Source organism: Furipterus horrens, unplaced genomic scaffold (genome assembly GCF_987537825.1).
Source record: "Furipterus horrens unplaced genomic scaffold, mFurHor1.1.pri manual_scaffold_4, whole genome shotgun sequence".
Taxonomy (NCBI): Eukaryota; Metazoa; Chordata; class Mammalia; order Chiroptera; family Furipteridae; genus Furipterus; species Furipterus horrens.
The window spans coordinates 12,628,527-12,647,016 of NW_028327174.1; the positions used below are offsets into that span (position 1 = coordinate 12,628,527).

The window sequence follows — 18,490 nt, forward strand, 5'->3', positions numbered from 1 at the left end:
TCAAAATAGGCTTATTCTGGGGGTTACATTCAAAACGGAGCCCCAGTGTATTTGCGGTCAGTGTGTTTGGGCTGCTCTCTAGATATGTGAATCACTCAGCCTGCTTATAAGCCCCAAATGGAAATGCGCTTGGGGACCGGCAGGTGCCCACAGGGGCTCAGCTTGCAGGGCCGGAGCGGGAGGCTTAGAGTGGGGTGAAAGTTGCCATCACCTGGGGGGCAAGCGGCTTGGTGGTTGGAAACTTTAGAGACCCAGGGGTTTTACTAGTGAGCTTGCCTAAACCTCAGTTCCCTCATCTGTTAAAAGGGTTTTTTAAAAATGTGGTAAAATCCCCATAACATACAATTCACCCTTTTAACTATTTTTAGATGTACAGTTAGTTCAGTGGCATGAAGTACATTCACATTGTTGCGTCCGTGGGGTTTTGGGTAGGATTCAGTTAGAGAGTGTAAAGTGCTTAGAACAGTGCTTGATACTTGGAGGTTGTTCAGTAAGTGGTAACTAAGTTCATTATTATTTTGTATTCTCTACTAATTATCTTGTGCTTTTGAAGATATAACGCTTGTTCCAGTGCCAAGTAGTTCTTGGGTGAGGGCAGGTGCTAAGCAGTGGGTGATACAAAGATGAGGGGAAGAGGTGGAGCCCGCGACCTGCTTCAGGGGACTCGGACTCTAATAGGCAAGGTGAAAAAAAAAACAACAAAAAAAATATGCACATATATACATAATATATATACGTTATATATACACATTATATGTATATACGTGATATATATATATGGAAAACATGTACATGCACACACATATAGATGGATACAGGGGAGAGTGCTCCATAAAGGATAATAAATAAAACACTTCAAGGAACTAAAGGAAAAGAGAAGAAGGTTCAGTGAAACATTTGCATGGTGCTTGAAGACTTGAAGGTTATAAAGCACTTTCGCAATCATGGTCTCATTTGAATGGATATATATATATTTTTTCCTTACCATTCTCACAATAATCGTGTGAGCTAGAACAAGATAGGGATCACAGATTTCCATTTTCTGCTGGGTAAACTGAGGCTCAGAGTAGCTAAGGAATCTGCTCCATGTCACACAGATGGCTGAAATATGATGACTCAAAACCCAGAGTCCTGAGTCTGTTTCGTCTAAGGTCGCTAGGTGGGCAGACTACAGTTTTGATCAGCGTATGGGTGGATCGCAAAGTGGTGGTATCAGGTGCATAGGTAAGGGTTGTCCAAAGTGTGATATGCACCCCGCCGTGGTACAGTGTGATTTTAGGTAGGCCACAGATGAACACTTTTCAAGTTAATAGTTATGCACTTCAGTGCTCATCAGAAACACCAAGCCTGTGATTTAATGGATATTTCTTGGGCAAGTCTAAATTGAAGATATAGGCCACGTAAGGAGTAATTTTAGCAAGTAACAGAGCGGGTAGTGTGCAGATGTGGCAGAACTTGGGTGGCGTGCCAAGGACCGCAGCTGGGAATCACTGGCCCCGTCATGTTGACTGGTCCTTCGCTGAAGACCCAGGGCTGGAGAGAAAAGGGTGTCTCAGCTCGCTGACCCACCCAGGCGCTCCTCCGCTGCTCTAGTGCTGGGTGGTGTAAGTTAGCCCAGTGCAGACACTGACTGCGACGCTAATAAACCTCCCTGGATCTTGCTGGTTTTTGTAGATTGCTGACTTTGGGCTTTCCAACCTGTACCAGAAGGACAAGTTCTTGCAAACGTTTTGTGGGAGCCCACTCTATGCATCTCCTGAGATCGTCAACGGGAGGCCTTACCGAGGGCCCGAGGTGAGCAGCTTGCCTGTTGTGTTGGGCAGGGTGATTGGGGATATTGAGGGGAGAAAAGGCCAGACAGAGGGCAAGAGCTGAATCCAGGAACTACTTTAAAAAAAAAAAACCCAAAACAAGTAAAGAAAACTTTCCCTTATATGATTATAAAAGCCATAACATACATACCTGGGAGAAAATTTGAAAATCCCAAGAAGCCTAAAAGAGAAACTAAATTTACCAGCAATCTATCCACAAAAGATAACCAGTTAATATCTTTGTGACTTTTTAAAATACATTTTTTCCAGTGTACATCTCCGCATTTCAAAAAAAATTGAGGTCCTTGTATATGTATATATAACTTGCCTTTTATTAACATTATATTGTGACATTTTCTGAATTCATTATTAAAACATAGTTTTTAATGATGACACAAAGTTTTATTGTCTGAGCAAATGCACCATAATTTAATCAAACCCCAAGATTTAGACAGATTTTCAGTTTTTCCTCTTTAAAACAGATAAAACAAACATCAAACCCAAACCCCTCCAACTCTGGGAGTGACTATCTTTTTGCAAATAATTTTGACAGCCTGTAATTTTTTTATTAAGGAAATACCTTTTGATTATATCTTCAAATTCATGAGAAATGCATTTCTCGATATGCCCAAGGCTTTTGGGGCCACTGAAAAAGATGTGTTATGTGGAAATGTTATTTTGAAAATGGGTGAGTTGTGAGTGACTATTTTCTTTTAAAAAAGATGGTTCTCTTTACAGAGAGATTTCATCCACTCCGTATTCTTTAAATAGCAGCTGTGCACTGGTTTGAAATGTTTCCTTCCAAATATTTATCTGTTTGAGACTGTTTGGGGGCAGGGCTGGAGGCTGAAGAGAAAGATGCCAAGAGCCTCTGCCAATTACAGTGAAGAGGAAGTCTTTCTGAAGTAAGAATGTAAGGGAGGAGCGTAGGATTCCATTTACAAAACCGTAGAAACTTGACACTGTAAATTCATCATAGATAATGAATGCTTCTTTGATCTTTGAGGATCTGTTTCTGAGGTTATAAGCTGGCACCCGTGTGATCTGGCCAGCAAGCATGCTTTATTTGGCCACGTTAGCCTTTAAAAAGAAAAATGAATAAACATTTAATAACTGGGAGATTTCACATAAAAGTCTGGTTAGTGATTTCTCTTGAAAATCCAGAGGATCTCACGGTGCCGGACCCATGTTGCCCCGAGGCAGCGGTTAGCCAAGGGGAGGCTGCCTGCTTAAGATGGGTGAATGGACTCTTCAGTTTGTCATGTCCCCAACTCTCCCCGTTGTACTCCCCAGTTCTCTCTTGCTTTGTTCATGTTTGTTGTCTGCCTGGCTCCTGTAAGCATTTGGGTTTGCCACCTGATCCATTTGAAGAAGGCACAGGAAAGAATAGATTCCTGGATGAGTAGCAAAGAGCCCCACATCCCAGTCTTAACCTCTGTCTCTGGGGAGAGACCTCTCGAGGGACAGTTCAGGTCCTTGTGCCTCACTATTCCCACCTGTCAAGTGAGTGGTGAAAGTCATCCAGACCCTGCCTATTTCACAGAATTGTAATGAGGATCAAAGAAGATAATCTGAGGAAGTTTCTATGTAGGTTGGGACTGTGCGTCTTGGTTTCAGCTGAAAATGGCCAGCTGCACTGCCTATCAGTTGTCAGGCTGCCATGGGAACCTGTCTGCCAGGTGCTAAATTCAGTTCCTGGGGTCACTGGGGGTGGCTGCTCACACGCTGTGATGCTGATGGGTGGGAAGGCATCCGGAATCTGCTTCCCAGCTCCTGTATGTCCTGTCTCTCTGCTCCAGGTGGACAGCTGGGCCCTGGGCGTCTTGCTTTACACTCTCGTTTATGGAACGATGCCCTTTGATGGTTTCGATCACAAAAACCTCATTCGGCAGATCAGCAGCGGAGAGTACCGGGAGCCCACGCAGCCCTCAGGTGCGTGCTGGGGGAGGGTCAGAGGTTGAGCGGGAGCGGTCTTTCTGCTTCTATTTTATTTGTCTCTAAGGAGTCTTCTGCTTTTCTTCCTGCTTTCGTCCGGGTTTTTGACTTCTGGCAAAGCTGGCTGGTGAGGCTGCTTTACCCAGTCTTTCCCAAATGGAATTTTCAGAATAAGTGTTCCACATGGCAAGCAGGCTGGGAGTCCTTTTGCGTGCTGTGTGAACGGGGGCAAATACCTGACTCTGTCTGGATTCAGTTTCTCCACTATAAATTAAAACTTTGGGGACGGTATTACAGCAGGTGCCTTCCAGTCCATGTAGACATACAAACCACCCTCACTAGATTGTAAGTGCCATGAGGGTGACAACTGCCCTTTGTCACCACCGTGCCTTGGCCTGGGGTATGGCAAGTGGGCCCTGTTATTTCCTTATCTGTTGCTGCGTGAAAGCGCTAGCCCACCCCCCACCCCCGCAAACTCAGGGTTTAAACAGCCACCACATCACCATGTCTCTCGATTCCCTGGGTGAGCTAGAGCTCTTCTGGCCTTGCTTTGGGTTTCTCCAGTAGCTGTAATCAGATGGCAGCTGGGGCTGGGACTGAATGTGGGTCACCTCCATGTGGGCGCTTTCTGAGTGAGGTGTCTCAGTCCAGGAGGGAGCCTGGGCTTCTTGCGTGGCAGCTCAGGGCTCTAAGAAGGAAGAAGCAGCAGCTGCCAGGCCTTCTTAATGTCTGTATTTGGAAGGCAAATAATGTCACTTCTGCCATGTTCCATTGGTCAAAGCAGCCAAGGCCATCAGCTCCATCTCTTGATGGGATAGTACCATTCGTGTAGGGAGAGGGTGTGTACCGGGGCCATTTTTGGAATGTAATTAACACAAATACTTTACACACACACAGACACACACACTATAAATGTGTACACACACACACACACACACACACACAGGTGATTCTTGTTACTGGTGGTTATGTTCTGCAAAGTTGCTGCAAAGTTGCTGTGAACACTGAGTGGGTGAACACTAAGCATTGTTCCTCAGCAGAATACAGGGCTCGATTCCTGTGAGCCTCTGGTCACAGTGTTTTTGACAACTGATCAATACCTAATCTTGTTTTATGTATGCTTCTGTTTAAAGATATCTCACTTAGACTGCATTGTTAATTCATTAACATTGCACTCATGGCCAACAGCACTGTAACTTGTGCCTGAACATAGCTTATCTAACATATCTGTTCCCTCCGAAAGGCATATCGCAGCCTTCTTGCACTTAGGACCTCTGGACAGCACTTGGGCACTGCACCGGGGGGGCGTTTTATACAATGAAATCACCCACACAAAGTACACACGTGTGAAAGACTTGGACGAAATAGACTGAAAAGGACACACGTTCGTGTGAGAGCAGAAACAGCAAGGCAGAGCGTTGTTGTCCCCTTGTCAGACCTCAGCTGGGAACACACGCGTGTTGGGGTGACTCGTTTTCTGCCACTATGTACTCAAATGACAGGGACAGCACCCTAAGTATTGGTTTTGAGGTTATAAGTAAATTTTACCGAATGGGGGAATTTATAAGTAGAGAATCTGTGAATAATGAGCACTCCCTATTATATATGGGTTAGATAGAAAGAGAGAGATATTTCTCTCTCTGTACATTTTTTCAATAAGCCAACCTGGTTTGGATTTTTATTTATTTATTTATTTATTTATTTATTTAATTTTGAGAAATTTCAGGGTGACCACATGGCGGTCTTATTTGGTTCACGAGCTAACTTGAGCTTCTGGCACATTATAGGGGGTTCAGAAAATATTTGTTGAATGACTGAATGAACATCATCCTGTCACTTTTCAGTGCAACGCACCCCTGGCCCCCTTGCCAGGCCCTTGCAAGCTACTCATTAGCCTATATTAGTGGCTGGGCGGGGGCGGGGGGGGAGTTGGTGCTTTCCCTGGATATAATTCAGTTCCCATTGGGGAAGCACAGTTTGATCTTTAAAGTCAGTTTATCAGCTGTGAGAGTCATTTGGCTCCTGTGGCCTCCTCGACATCCCTTTGGGGCTTTCCCCTAACTCTGTGGCAGCGGAAATTTGCAAATGGAGTTTTCCAGACAGGCAGCGAGCAGATAGCAGACATAGATCAGCTCTCCGATCTGGCAACTCAGCATGCTATGGCTTCTGTCAGAGAGAAAGGAGGTGAGCTCACAGGGTGTGGGTCTCAGAACCTGGCCAAGCCAGCCTTGGGCATGGCCCCTTTCATTGCCCAGGTGTGCCAGGTCTGAGCTCCTCTTCTTCCTTCTCTGTCTTTCCCTCTCTGATGAGGAGCCTTTTTCTCGCCATCTCAGCCCCAAATTTCCTCTTTGTGCCTGCATATTTTCTCCATGACCCTGAGCACTGCGTGTTTATATAAGCCTACCTTTGGAGGACTAAAGAGAGCCATGGTAATCTATACCTGCTTTCCCTTTTGGTGAAATGATATTCCCCAAAGGAACGGTGGGGCCCTGCTAGGGGCTGGGTCTGGATTCTTTCCCGGGTACCTGGCCTTGCCCATTTTATAAAGACAGGAGTTGACGGAGAGCTCAGTAGTTCATGACATTCTTTCATTTATATGGGAAAAACATGCCAGGATGTAATGGCGCCCTGGCCTGTGGTTCTAAGATTTGATGATGCTTTTGAGGCACAGTCTGGAAGACTTTGGCCGCACCAGGACTCCAGTTGGAGTTTTCCGAAAGGGAGCATGTCTCCTTAGCCATTCCTGGAGTGTCATCCCTGTCACAAAGCCAGGAGCTCCCACTAAGGCATCTTCCTTTTGATTCTTGTCCCATAGATGCTCGAGGACTCATTCGGTGGATGCTGATGGTGAACCCTGATCGCCGGGCCACCATCGAGGACATCGCCAACCACTGGTGGGTGAACTGGGGCTACAAGAGCAGCGTCTGTGACTGCGATGCCCTTCACAATGCCGAATCTCCGCTCCTGGCTCGGATTATTGACTGGCATCACCGTTCCACGGGGCTGCAGGCTGAGGCTGAAGCCAAAATGAAGAGCCTGGCGAAACCTGGGGCCTCTGAGGTCATGTTGGAGCGGCAGCGGTCGCTGAAGAAGTCCAAGAAAGGGAATGACTTTCCCCAGTCCGGCCAGGACTCAATGCCCGAAAGCCCATCCAAGCTGAGTTCCAAGAGACCCAAAGGGATCTTGAAGAAGCGAAGCAACAGCGAGCATCGCTCTCATAGCGCTGGCTTCATCGAAGGTGTTGTCAGCTCTGCCTTACCCTCTGCTTTCAAGATGGAGCAAGACCTGTGCCGGACTGCCATGCCCCTCCCCAGCTCCCCGGAGGCAGAGCTGCCAGGTAAGCTCAGCCCCAAACAGTCGGCCACCATGCCCAAGAAAGGCATCTTGAAAAAGACACAGCAGAGAGAATCGGGTTACTACTCCTCCCCGGAGCGCAGTGAGTCTTCGGAGCTTTTGGACAGTAACGACAGGATGGGCAGCAGCATTCCGTCCCCGAGCCCCCCGGACCCAGCCAGGGTGACTGCCCACAGCCTCTCCTGCCGCAGGAAGGGCATCTTGAAACACAGCAGCAAGTACTCCACAGGAGGCGCCACGGACCCGGCCCTTGCCAGCCCTGAAATGCCCACACTGGAATCCTTGCTGGAGCCCAGCGTCCCCACCGAGGGCCTCTCCCGGAGCTACAGCCGGCCTTCCAGCATCATCAGTGATGACAGTGTCCTGTCCAGCGACTCCTTTGACTTGCTGGATTTACAGGAGAATCGCCCTGCCCGCCAGCGCATCCGCAGCTGCGTCTCTGCCGAAAACTTCCTCCAGATCCAGGACTTTGAGGGTCTCCAGAACCGACCCAGACCCCAGTACCTGAAGCGGTACCGGAACCGGCTGGGAGATAGCAGCTTCTCCCTCCTCACGGACATGGATGACGTGACTCAGGTGTACAAGAAAGCGCTGGAGATCTGCAACAAACTCAACTAGCTCCCCAGGGTGCAGGGGTGGGGTGGGGGTGGGTACCGGGGAAGGGAAGCAATGACTTGTGCCGATGAGCTGGTTACCTCTTTGCTGGCCCTGATAATAGATGGAAAAAGGATTGGTGCCATCTTGCTTGGCCAAGTTTGCAGCCTTGAATCTGCAAGTAGGCTCTTTGCCAGTCTTGTCAACTGCCAGTCAGAATTTGGGTCCTAATTGGCATTGGCTTTAAGACATCTCCTAGAAGGCCAGCTGTCCAGGGGAGGTGGTGTTGGCCAGCATGTAGGGAGTGGGGAGGAAGCATATGGGAGAGGAAGCATTTCCCTAGAAGTCGCCCAAGTGTTTCTGGAGGAGGGACAAGAGAGACTGGGGCCATCTGCTTTGGATGAGCTCAGAGCTAGCTCCCTCTCTCCTCACGTCAGCAAGCTTTGTCTGGTGGCATGAGGTTGGCAAATAGATTTCAGCAACCTGAGCTTGAATTGGTGATCAGTCGATAGTGGCTGCTGGCGGTGCTGGTGTGAGTCGCTCAGGCACAGGGGAAGGAGTACTGTGATAGAATAGTCATGGCTGCCATGGGAATGGGAAGAGGGGCAGTAGCACCCATGCCATGTAGTTGTCATCCTTGACCTGGCTAGGCACCTGGGAATTAGGTCAGGGCATCCTATGAGATCTACGTTATCTTTTAATGCTACCGGTGCGGCATTTGTTAATTTGCTCCCCTGCCTTGAATGGAAGACAGGGCCTTGGTCAGGAGAGAAGGCTCCAAACTTGGCCAAGGACTTAGAGTCAGCTATAGTGATTTTCCAGATGTCTGCCTTGTTCTTCAGCACAACTTCCTAAGGGTGGATGGGGAAAAGATGGTGGTGTCAAAGGTCAAAATTTGGGTGTATAACAGAGCTTGGGAGCTTCTGGGGTCCTTGCACAGATGAATGGAAATTGACCCACACCAGCAAGGGGGAAACTTGTCAGTTTCTTTAATGTCTCAATATTAACTGGAATGCCACCTCTTGGATTCATTCTCACCTGTGTGAATGCTCGGAATTGGATGCGATACTGTCCATAGTCTCCAAAGGAGTAATTGGCTCCACCATTGACCTTGTTTAGAAATAGCAGACGGTTTCCCCACCCACCAAGTGTGGGCTTCTCACAGGTAGGCGAGTTTGCTTCTAGGGAGTTAGGGCGTAGGTGGGCTATATGGGCGAGGAAAGGAAAGTCAGGCAGAAGGTGCTTTCCCCCCAAATCTAGGTATTCTGTGCCATGGGTTTGAACTCCTAGGCTTCAGGGGAACAGAATGGATAAAGAGCAGAGTGAGTGGGAAGAAGCATACAGAAGAGGGGACCTTTTCCCTAGAAGTCACCCACTTGGTTCTGGAGGAGGCAGAGAAGACGTGTGATAGGACTCTTATCTTAAAAAGCAACATAACTAGGTAGTTAGCTTCTGGACACCCAGATTACAGGTGACAAGACATCACTCCTCCAGTGGGACATCCTCAGATGCTGCGTTTGCAATTAATGGTCTCATTTGTGAATTTGGGATGACTTCAAATTCTGCTGGCATGGGGAAGCTGAAACCCTTGTTTCAAGATGGCCGACTTCTGGTAGCCAACTAGAAATATTACATGAGGACTAGTCTTGGTATTTTGGGGAAGACTCACAGGCAGTGGCTCACAGGGAGACGAGAAAGAATTCACCTTAAGGCACTAAGAACATTAATTAATTAGAACCACACCGCCCTTTCCCTAAGGAGATGGCTGCATTTCTCCCCTTCGCCATCAGCTCTGGGGTTGAAGCTTGCACATTTCTTCAGGTCGAGCTGAGTAATGTATTGTGGGAAGCTTCTCAGTTTCCTTTCATTCAATTCCACCTCCTTCCTGAGCTCCATTTCAGGTTCAAAGGGGAAAAAAAATCTGTAGGTGGCAAATTGTGTGTGGAGGGCGTGTGGGTGCATGGAGGGCATTCTGCAACCTTGGAGCTCCCTGCTCCTTATCTCGTTTTCTGCAGCCTCTTCTGAGCACCCGGTGCTGCCCCACTGCTGGTCCTCATGCACGGCAACCAGCCTAGTTGGTAGCTGTCAGTATGATTCAGGTGTAACACCTAGCGACTGGTTGATGTGTTTTCTCCCTTCTGCCAAGTGATTGCCTCTGTTTAGTATTTGCCAACCTTCTAATCTTTAAATAAAAATGACACTATTAAGAAAAATTATTCTCATCACCCCCCAAAAAGAAACACACATGTTTGTTCTCTTTGGCTCATACACCCAGACTGGATTCTGGCAAAGACAGTCTCCTACTCAGAGGCAGAGATTCTGGGTTGAGTCCTGGTGTGCTGCTAACTAGCTGGTGGCCTTAGGCACCTGCAGAGTTTTGGGCACTAAGTTTTCCCTTCACTGAGAGCTGGAGAGGTGGATTAGCTGGTCTCTCAGGCCCTGCCTGGTTCTGACACTGTGCTAAATCCTCTGATTCTAGATGTGATGTTGCCTCTGTCTTTTCAAGGAATACCTTGGAATAGAAGGAAAAGCCCAGAAAAGCAACTTCCCTGCTTCTTACTTAAGTCCTACCATCCCTACCAGCCAATCCCCGGCCAAGGAGGTCATGCTTGATTCATTTCCATGAATCACAAGTGAGAGACACTTTTTATGACCTGGTGGACCGGGCAGAGGATGTGATGTCCGCTCCCCGGGTCCCTTCCTTGCCTCTGTGGGCCTTTCAGTGTCTTAGTTTACACATCTGCCAAAGGAGTAGAATGATACTTCTTTTTACAGGTAGATTTCAAGGCATGTTCAGTTTTCAGGAAGTGCTTCAAGACCCCAGGCGGAATGAAAATGCTCAGAACTCCCTGAGTTGCCATCCCTGTTGTAAGGTGCTGCTGCTTCAGATGACAGGGAGCACTTTTCAGGGGGCAATTCAGGTGAGCGCTGCCCAGGCCTGCTGTCTTGAGTACCAATGTGAATGACCGACTGACGGCTTATTGCCAAACTGGAAATGTTCTGTAGGGATTAACTGGCATGGTATCATTCCTAGAAGAAAAAAAAGAGAGAAAGAGAGAGAGAAACTTGACTGCACATTAAAAAAAAATCCATGTTGTGACTTTTATTTAATTTCTTTTTTTTTTTTTTTTGGTAATAAAAAGTTGACTTTTTTATTTGAATTTGTCTTTTCTTATTTATTGGTCTGAAAGGCATTTCAAAGGTATTATAATAATATATTGGTGTAATTTAATTGGTGCAACATGCTCGATGGCTCCAGGCAAAATTGGTTTTCACTCACTGGATTGGTTTGAGCCCAGAACAGCCTACAGGAAAAAAAAAAAAAGAAAAAAAAAAAAAAGCTGGATAACCACCCAAAGTGTTTGTATTTTCATTGGAAATTGATTTCTGTTTTGTTTTTGTTTCTGTTTTTATTTTTAAATTAAATAAATTGCAATGAACTGAACTGAATTGGGACCGGGTGTCTTTATTTGGTTGTTTTTCTTTCAGTTACGTAAGTGACAGAATGAGTATAAGTAACAGAAACCCACTCAAGCTAGCTTAAGCAGGGAAGGAGAATTTATTTGACGTTCTCAGAAGATGGAAAGCAGTGGGCGGTGCACCTGGAACCAGGAACTGGAGATGTGGGGTCTTAAAGAACTACAGGCCCACTTTTCTGCTCCTCTGCACATCAGCTTTATTCTTCTCCTTTGTAGCCTGGCTTTCTCCTCCCTGATCTTATGACCCACCTTGGCTTATCGGATAACTTTCAAATTTACATGTTCTCAGTTCTGGTTTTCAAAGAAGACTCCTGACCCGGTTCCTTCAACCTGGACTAGAGACAGCATCAGAGACTAAGACAGCCATGCTGTGTGTCCAGCCTCAGCTTCCTCTGTCTGCCCAGGTCCTTGGCACCTCCTTCTCTCCTAAGGGCAGACAAATCCCTAATCTGATTGCTTGGAGTCCAAGATCCATGGACCATGTTTAGTAATGGGGAAGGCCACTGCACTGCCTATAATAAAGTGGCAGCCCGAGTCCCATTTTGCCATTGTTTTTTGTGCCCACAGACCCTCTAGAAAACTCTTGGAAAAAGGGGTGACTAATGGGGGAGATTTGGAGTTCCCTGATCCCAGACACACTATTAAATGACATCAAACCCTCCCCTAGAAGCAAACCTTAGCCAGTCATGCTCTGTACTGAAGAGCAATGTTAGGAGATCCACACAAGAAAAGTCTGACTTTCCAAAGAAATTGCAGCTTTCATTCCTTATCTGGTCTACCGGGAGAACATCTATGTAGCATTGTCACATTTGACAAATAAAATGACAGGACAACTAGTTAAACAATAGATTTCCTTCTCTTTTTCAGTATAAATATGCCCCCTGCAGTATTTGGGGGTAGGCTTATACTGAAAAGAGAAGATTATCTGAAATTCAGATTTAACTGGCATTCTATATTTTATCTGGCAACCTAATCTGCTGGTGCCAAACTGGCTAAATTCACTGGGTACTGGTTATGATAGAGGATTGGGGAATGGATGCTTATAATTGTGGCCTGCCAAAATGGGACATGTCCATGCCTCTCAAGCTGGGCTGAGGTAGGAAAAATTCCAATTCCAGTTTGAACTTGATGATTGCTATTAAGTCAAATTGCTTTGCATAACTTTGGCCTCAGGTTTCTCATCTGTCTGACGGGTCTATTAATTGCTGCCTTACCCAACTGCTAGCAGGGCTGTGAAGGATGGAGAGAATGTCTGTGATGTTTCTTTGAGTATAAAACTCAACATGAATGGGAAACCATAGTCCTTTCTTTACAGGGCAATATGCACTGACTTTGGACATTTTAAAGGCAATCTGCCTGGCTTGAAGGCTCATAAATCTTGCTGTGGCCCACTTCCACTATTAGCAAATGGGCCTGTCAGTCATTTGCAGGGTAAGGGACTGAGGGGAAGTCTACTTAAAAGTGAGTCCCTTTGAAAAGACATAATTCTGCCGCCAGAGAGAGGAACTAGCATGTGCATGGCTATAGCATTAACATGTGCATGCTATAGCAATAGCAGGTGCATGGGGAAGGACCAAATTGGACATGTAAGGGGTAGTGTGGAAAACAGGGGTGTCTGAAGTGGCGCAGATGACATGTTGTCAACTGATAAGTTGGTGAAGTTAATGGGGAGCGGTCACTCTAAGGAGGAATTTATATTTATTGAGCTTTTACATGGTGCTCATGTTGTCTTTATTCAGCGGCACGTAGCAGAAACACAACTCAGACCATGTGAAGCACCCAGATGAATTTTCTGCTTCATGAAAGTCAAAGGAGTATGTCTCAGGCACAGCTGGATCTAGGGATTCAAGTGATGCCTTTGGCTTCGTTTCACTCATTCTTACTAAATGTGGATTTCATTCTTGGACTCTCTCTGCATCGCCACAAGAGAGCTCCTGGTAGTAATGGGGTAATAGGTCCTGGTAGTGTATGATCCTAGAGTCAGAGATAGAGTCTTACAATCCTAGCATTTATGAGCCAAGGAAGCATTGTGATTGGCTTTGCTGGGATCATGTGTCTCCCTCTGGCCCAGTCACAGAGTCCAGGTGGAGAGATGCCGTGATTGGCCAGCCTGGAGCATGTGCCCACCCTCGTGGTATGACAGCTCCTTCAGAATCACACAGGGAGAGCAGCTTTCCCAAGAGACAGGATGCAGAGCCACCAAAAAAAGGTTGCATCTGTTGGGCCTCATCTATAAAATAGCATTAAGTCATCCCTAATTTTAGTTATTGTGAAAATTAAATGAAATAAAGTACGTAATACAGAAAGGGCCTGACACATAGAAGATTTTATACAGCTAGTATCAGGAAGACAATGATATAATGCTATAGAGAGGAAAGGCATTTGTAAAATCAGCTAAAATATGAGAAAACCCAGATGAAACTTGTTTAAACACTAAGGGCTTTAGTAGTTCATATATCTGAAATTCCAGACATAGGGTGTTTTTCATGGTTACTTAGATTTAGTGGGAGAAATGGTTAATAAACAAGTAAACAAAGCCTCTGCCTTCCCATTACTGATTGTAATAAATGCTGTGAAAGAAATGGGTAAGGTACAGAAATAAAGAATGAAGAGGGGGGTACCTTTTGTATAAAGTGTAATCTGGGAAGGCATCTCTGAAGAGGTGACTTCTGGGCAGAGGTTCTGAAGATGAAGAACCAGTTAGCTATATGAAGAGTGAGCATTTCAGGCATCAGGAACAGTATATGCAAAGGCTCTTGGGTCTTCTAAACAGAAATTTACAGGGTTAATTTCTGGCCCATTGGCATAGGACAACCCCGGTCCAGGGAGTGTGGTGTTTCGCTAAACATGTAGTGGTGTTCTGATGTGGACTGGCTGTAATCGTTCATGACTTTGCATACCCTTAATTACAAATGGCTGCTTCCTTCAACAGGTGGTCCCCAGACGAGATACATGCCATGACGTGCCTTTTAAATGAGAATATGTCTCCATGGCAGAAATTCACTGCCGATTTATTGAAATTTATGGAGAGGATGTTTTTCATTCACAGAATCATGTAAAGTTTGGAACACGGAAGTGGAGTAGCAGGGATGCACTATAAAGATCAGAAAGTGCACCCCACACCATCACAACTGTCTGGTTCCAGTAGGAACTTGTGTGAAAACTTAGCAATCAATTTCGTCTTTAAATTGGGACAATTATTTTTCTAATGATGGAAACTTTACACTGCCCTTCTCTACCTGACTGGGAATATCCACAATTTTTTGATCAGCTGGTTCCGCCTCTACTCCTTATGCTAGTTTTCACTTGTGAATTCATTTGGATAGACTGTGTTATGCTGAAGTGACAAATAAGCCCTGAGATGTGGCTCAATATGATAAATGATTATTTCTTGTTCTCAGCAAGTTCAATACCAGTTGGACAGTTCTCCTTATCATGTTGTCTCCATGCAGACACTTGGGGATCTGAGCTTCTGCCATCCTGTGGTTCTGCCATCATAGGGTCTTTCATGTCTAGCTGTGCAGATGAGGGAGAGTCAAGCTCTTTGGAGAATCAGGCCTGGATGTGATGTACATTGTTTGTGCCCACATCTCATCGGCCAGAACTCAGTCACCTGACCCCAAGCTAAATTCCTGGATAGTCCCCAAATCTATAGCACTTAAAAAGTGGAAAATAAAATGGAATCATATGGACACGTAGTGTCCCTGTTACAGCTTATGTCTGCTTCCCACGAGACGGTCCCAGCATAAATGAAACTCATTATTGCTAGGATTAACCAAGTTCTTACTGGACGGCAGGCAGCATGTCTACCCTTTACATACATCATCTCTTTAAATACTCTTCTTGTTCCCTTATCTCCATTTGTACAGACGAGGAAACTGAGGGTTGGGAATGTACAGTAACTTGCCCAAGTTGCCCAGCTGTTACATATGGAGCTGGATTCAAATATAGGCCTTGCTGACTGGCTTCTGAGCCCAAGCACTTAACGGCTCTGTTGTGCTCCTGAGATGGTCCTTCTTCAAGTCGGGCTCCTTGATCATAAGCCCCATCCTGTCACTGTCCCTGTTCAGGTGAATGGCATTTTTCTGCCGGATCTAAACAGATACCATCAGGAATGAAAACACCGGCCCAAGTCAATGCACTCTCCAAACAAATGAGGGGAAACAGCCTCTGTCCCCCAGTAACCCAATGGTTTTATATTCCAGTAGACCAGGCTCAGCAGATGGAATTTGTAGAGTTAGTTCAGGTTTCTTAGTTTGTTCTTCTAGAGCAGAATGGGATGGAGGAGTGAGCCTTTCTCCATTCTGAGAACCTGCTGTGGCTCAGAACTCAGTAGAGGGGCAGGAGGCCTTCAGTGGCTGGACTCTTGTCCAAAGCTGTGTATTCACACTCATGCCCTTGCAGGGCTCTGCTTGCTATTTCCTGTGCTGATGTGCCTCAGGGAACCCTGCTTCTGGGGGGCTCATTGCTCAAAGCGACTGCCTGGAGCCACATGGAAACACAGGATGCCAGGCGGGGCTGCATGAACCTGCCCGGAGTCAGGTATTGCAACAGTGACTTCGATCACACAAAAAGGAGAGTATTGCCATGTCTTCAAAGTCCAGAGCGGGGTGATGACGCAAGCATGCCCCCAAGCTGGAATTCCAGAGGAACATCTCACAGTCAAGAGAAGCTGAGGGTGGAGAACAGTTCATTCTGAAGGCAGCTGCAGAAAAGGGGCTCCAAAGAAATAGCTATTCTGAGAAAGTTCTCCAAATTGGAATTTGGGAATCACTGAAGCTTAAAAACATCAGACTCAGCAGTGCCTAGGGCATTCCACCAGGCTTTGGAGCCTAGACCAAAGAAAGTGTGCAAAGCAGAAAGCCTGATGCAGACCTCAGAGCCAGGCCTGCTGGTCAGCTCCAAAGAGGCCATGGTTTGCGGTTCAGTCTCTGTGAAGTACAGATGGTCCCTGGCAGTGGTTGCTGCTTAGAATGGATTCTCATAAATACATATATCTGGGCTCCAAAGTCAAAGAGGTGCTCATCCGTGAGATGCTCTTCGCCGACGACGCAGCCTTGACATCACACTCCGAAGAGGGACTCCAGCAGCTAGTCACTTGCCTTTCCCACGCATGCAAGGAGTTCGGACTAGCCATCAGCCTGACGAAGACGAACGTTATGGCTCAAGGCACGGGGACTCCCCCATGCATCACCATCGACGGATACACCCTGGAGGTTGTCAACGACTTCACTTACCTCGGGTCCACCATCTCGAGCTCTCTGTCAGTCGACTTGGAGGTCAACCGGAGAATCGCCAGGGCAGCCACAGTTATGGCCAAACTGAACCGGCAAGTGTGGAACAATTCCAGCCTCACTGAGAAAACCAGACTGCGCATCTACCAAGCCTGCGTGCTCAGCACTCTCCTCTATGGCAGCGAGACGTGGACCACCTACGCAAGGCACGAAAGGAAACTCAACAGCTTCCACATGAGGTGCCTGCGACGTGTCCTGCATGTCGCCTGGCAGGATAAGGTCCCCAACACCGAGGTGCTGAAGCAAGCCAACATGAGCAGTTTGCATGCAGTTCTTAGTGAGAGACGCCTCAGGTGGCTCGGCCATGTCAAAAGAATGGATGCAGGCCGTATTCCCAAAGACCTCCTCTACGGCGAGCTAGCAGAAGGCCAGAGGATGACAGGGCGCCCACAACTGCGGTTCAAAGACATCTGCAAAAAGGACATGACACAATGCTCCATCAATCTCAACACATGGGAAGTTCAAGCAGACGACCGCCTAGCCTGGAGGCTCACGGTCAGACAAGGTACGGCACGCGCAGAGGCTGCGCGCAACGAGGAGGCGGCCCAGAAAAGATCGAGGCGGAAGCAGCGTCAGCAGCAGCAACAACAGCCATCTGCCTTCACCTGTACCAAGTGCGGCAGGGATTGTCACTCCCGAATCGGACTGCACAGCCATTCTCGGCGGTGCAGATAGACTCTCAAGAAGCTACGCCATCGTCTCTCGAGACGGACGGCTGCCGATGATATATCTGGGCATCATGGTGAGGTACAGAGACATGGGGCTTGGGAAAAATTGCCTCCTCTTTTAGAGAAACAACTCATAACCGCATGCTCAGGTCCTTTGGGGAATCCAGAATAGTGCAATAATGTTGCCCATGAAGTTAAGCTGGAGTTAATGGGAGTCTTTCTTGTTGAGAAGAGGATTTCAAAGTGAAGGAACAGATTCCAAGCATCTTCTCTGACCACAATGCTATGAAATTAGAAATCAATCACAAGAAGAACACTGAAAAACACGCAAAGACAGGGAAGGTAAATAACATTATTAAACAGTGACTGGGTTAACAATGAGATCAAGGAAGAAATCAAAAGGTACCTTGAAGCAAATGAAAATGAGGACACACAATCCAAAATCTGTGGGACACTAGGAAAGCAATCTTAACAGGGAAACCCATAGCATTAGAGGTCTATCTCAAAAAACAAGAAAAACTGCAAATAAACAATTTAACTTCACACTTAAAGGAATTTGAAAAAGAACAACAAGCGAAGCCCAAAGTGAGTAGAAGGAAGGAAATAATAAAGATTACAGCAGAAAAAACAAAAACACAAAAAAACTAAATAGAGTCTAAAAAATGACACAAAAGATCAATGAATCCAAGAGTTGGTTTCTTGAAAAGATAAACAAGATTGACAAACCTTTAACCAGATACATCAAGAATGAAAGAGAAATAGCCCAAATAAATAAAATCCTAAAGGAAAGAGGAGTAACAACTCATACCAAAGAAATGCAAAGGATTGTAAGAAAATATTATGAGCAATTATATGCCAACAAACTGGACAACCTGCATGAAATGGATAAATTCCTAGAAAGATACAATCTTCCAAAAATAAATCAGAAAGAATCAGAGAATTTGAATAGATAGATTACACCTAGTGAAATTGAAGCAGTAATAAAAAAAAAGCTCCCAACAAACAAAGGCCCTGGACCAGATGGCTTCATAGAGGAATTTTACCAAACGTTCTGAGAAGAACTAACACCTCTCCTTTTCAAACTATTTCATAAAACTCAAGAGGAGTGAAGACTCCCAAACTCATTTTATGAGGCCAGCGTTATCCTAATTCCAAAACCAGATAAAGACACTACAAAGAAATAAAATTATAGGCCTATATCCCTGATGGATATAGATACTAAAATTCTCAGCAAAATATTAGCAAACCGAACAGAGCAATGCATCAAAATGATCATACACCATGATCAAGTGGGATTTATTCTGGGAATGCAAGGTTGGTAGAACATTTGCAAATCAATAAAAGTGGTTCACCAC

General features: G+C 46.1%; 1 protein-coding gene across 1 annotated transcript in view; it reads left to right on the forward strand.

Moving 5' to 3' along the window:
* NUAK1 (NUAK family kinase 1) overlaps positions 1-7,735 on the forward strand; it is a 68,086-nt gene extending 60,351 nt beyond the window's left edge. Inside the window, exons 5-7 of the mRNA XM_090272575.1 lie at positions 1,675-1,794; positions 3,611-3,743; positions 6,562-7,735. Of these exons, the coding sequence (XP_090128701.1) occupies positions 1,675-1,794; positions 3,611-3,743; positions 6,562-7,718 (1,410 nt within the window). The 3' untranslated portion in view covers positions 7,719-7,735. The remainder of the gene's footprint in view (positions 1-1,674; positions 1,795-3,610; positions 3,744-6,561) is intronic.
* Positions 7,736-18,490: the final 10,755 nt, after the last annotated feature.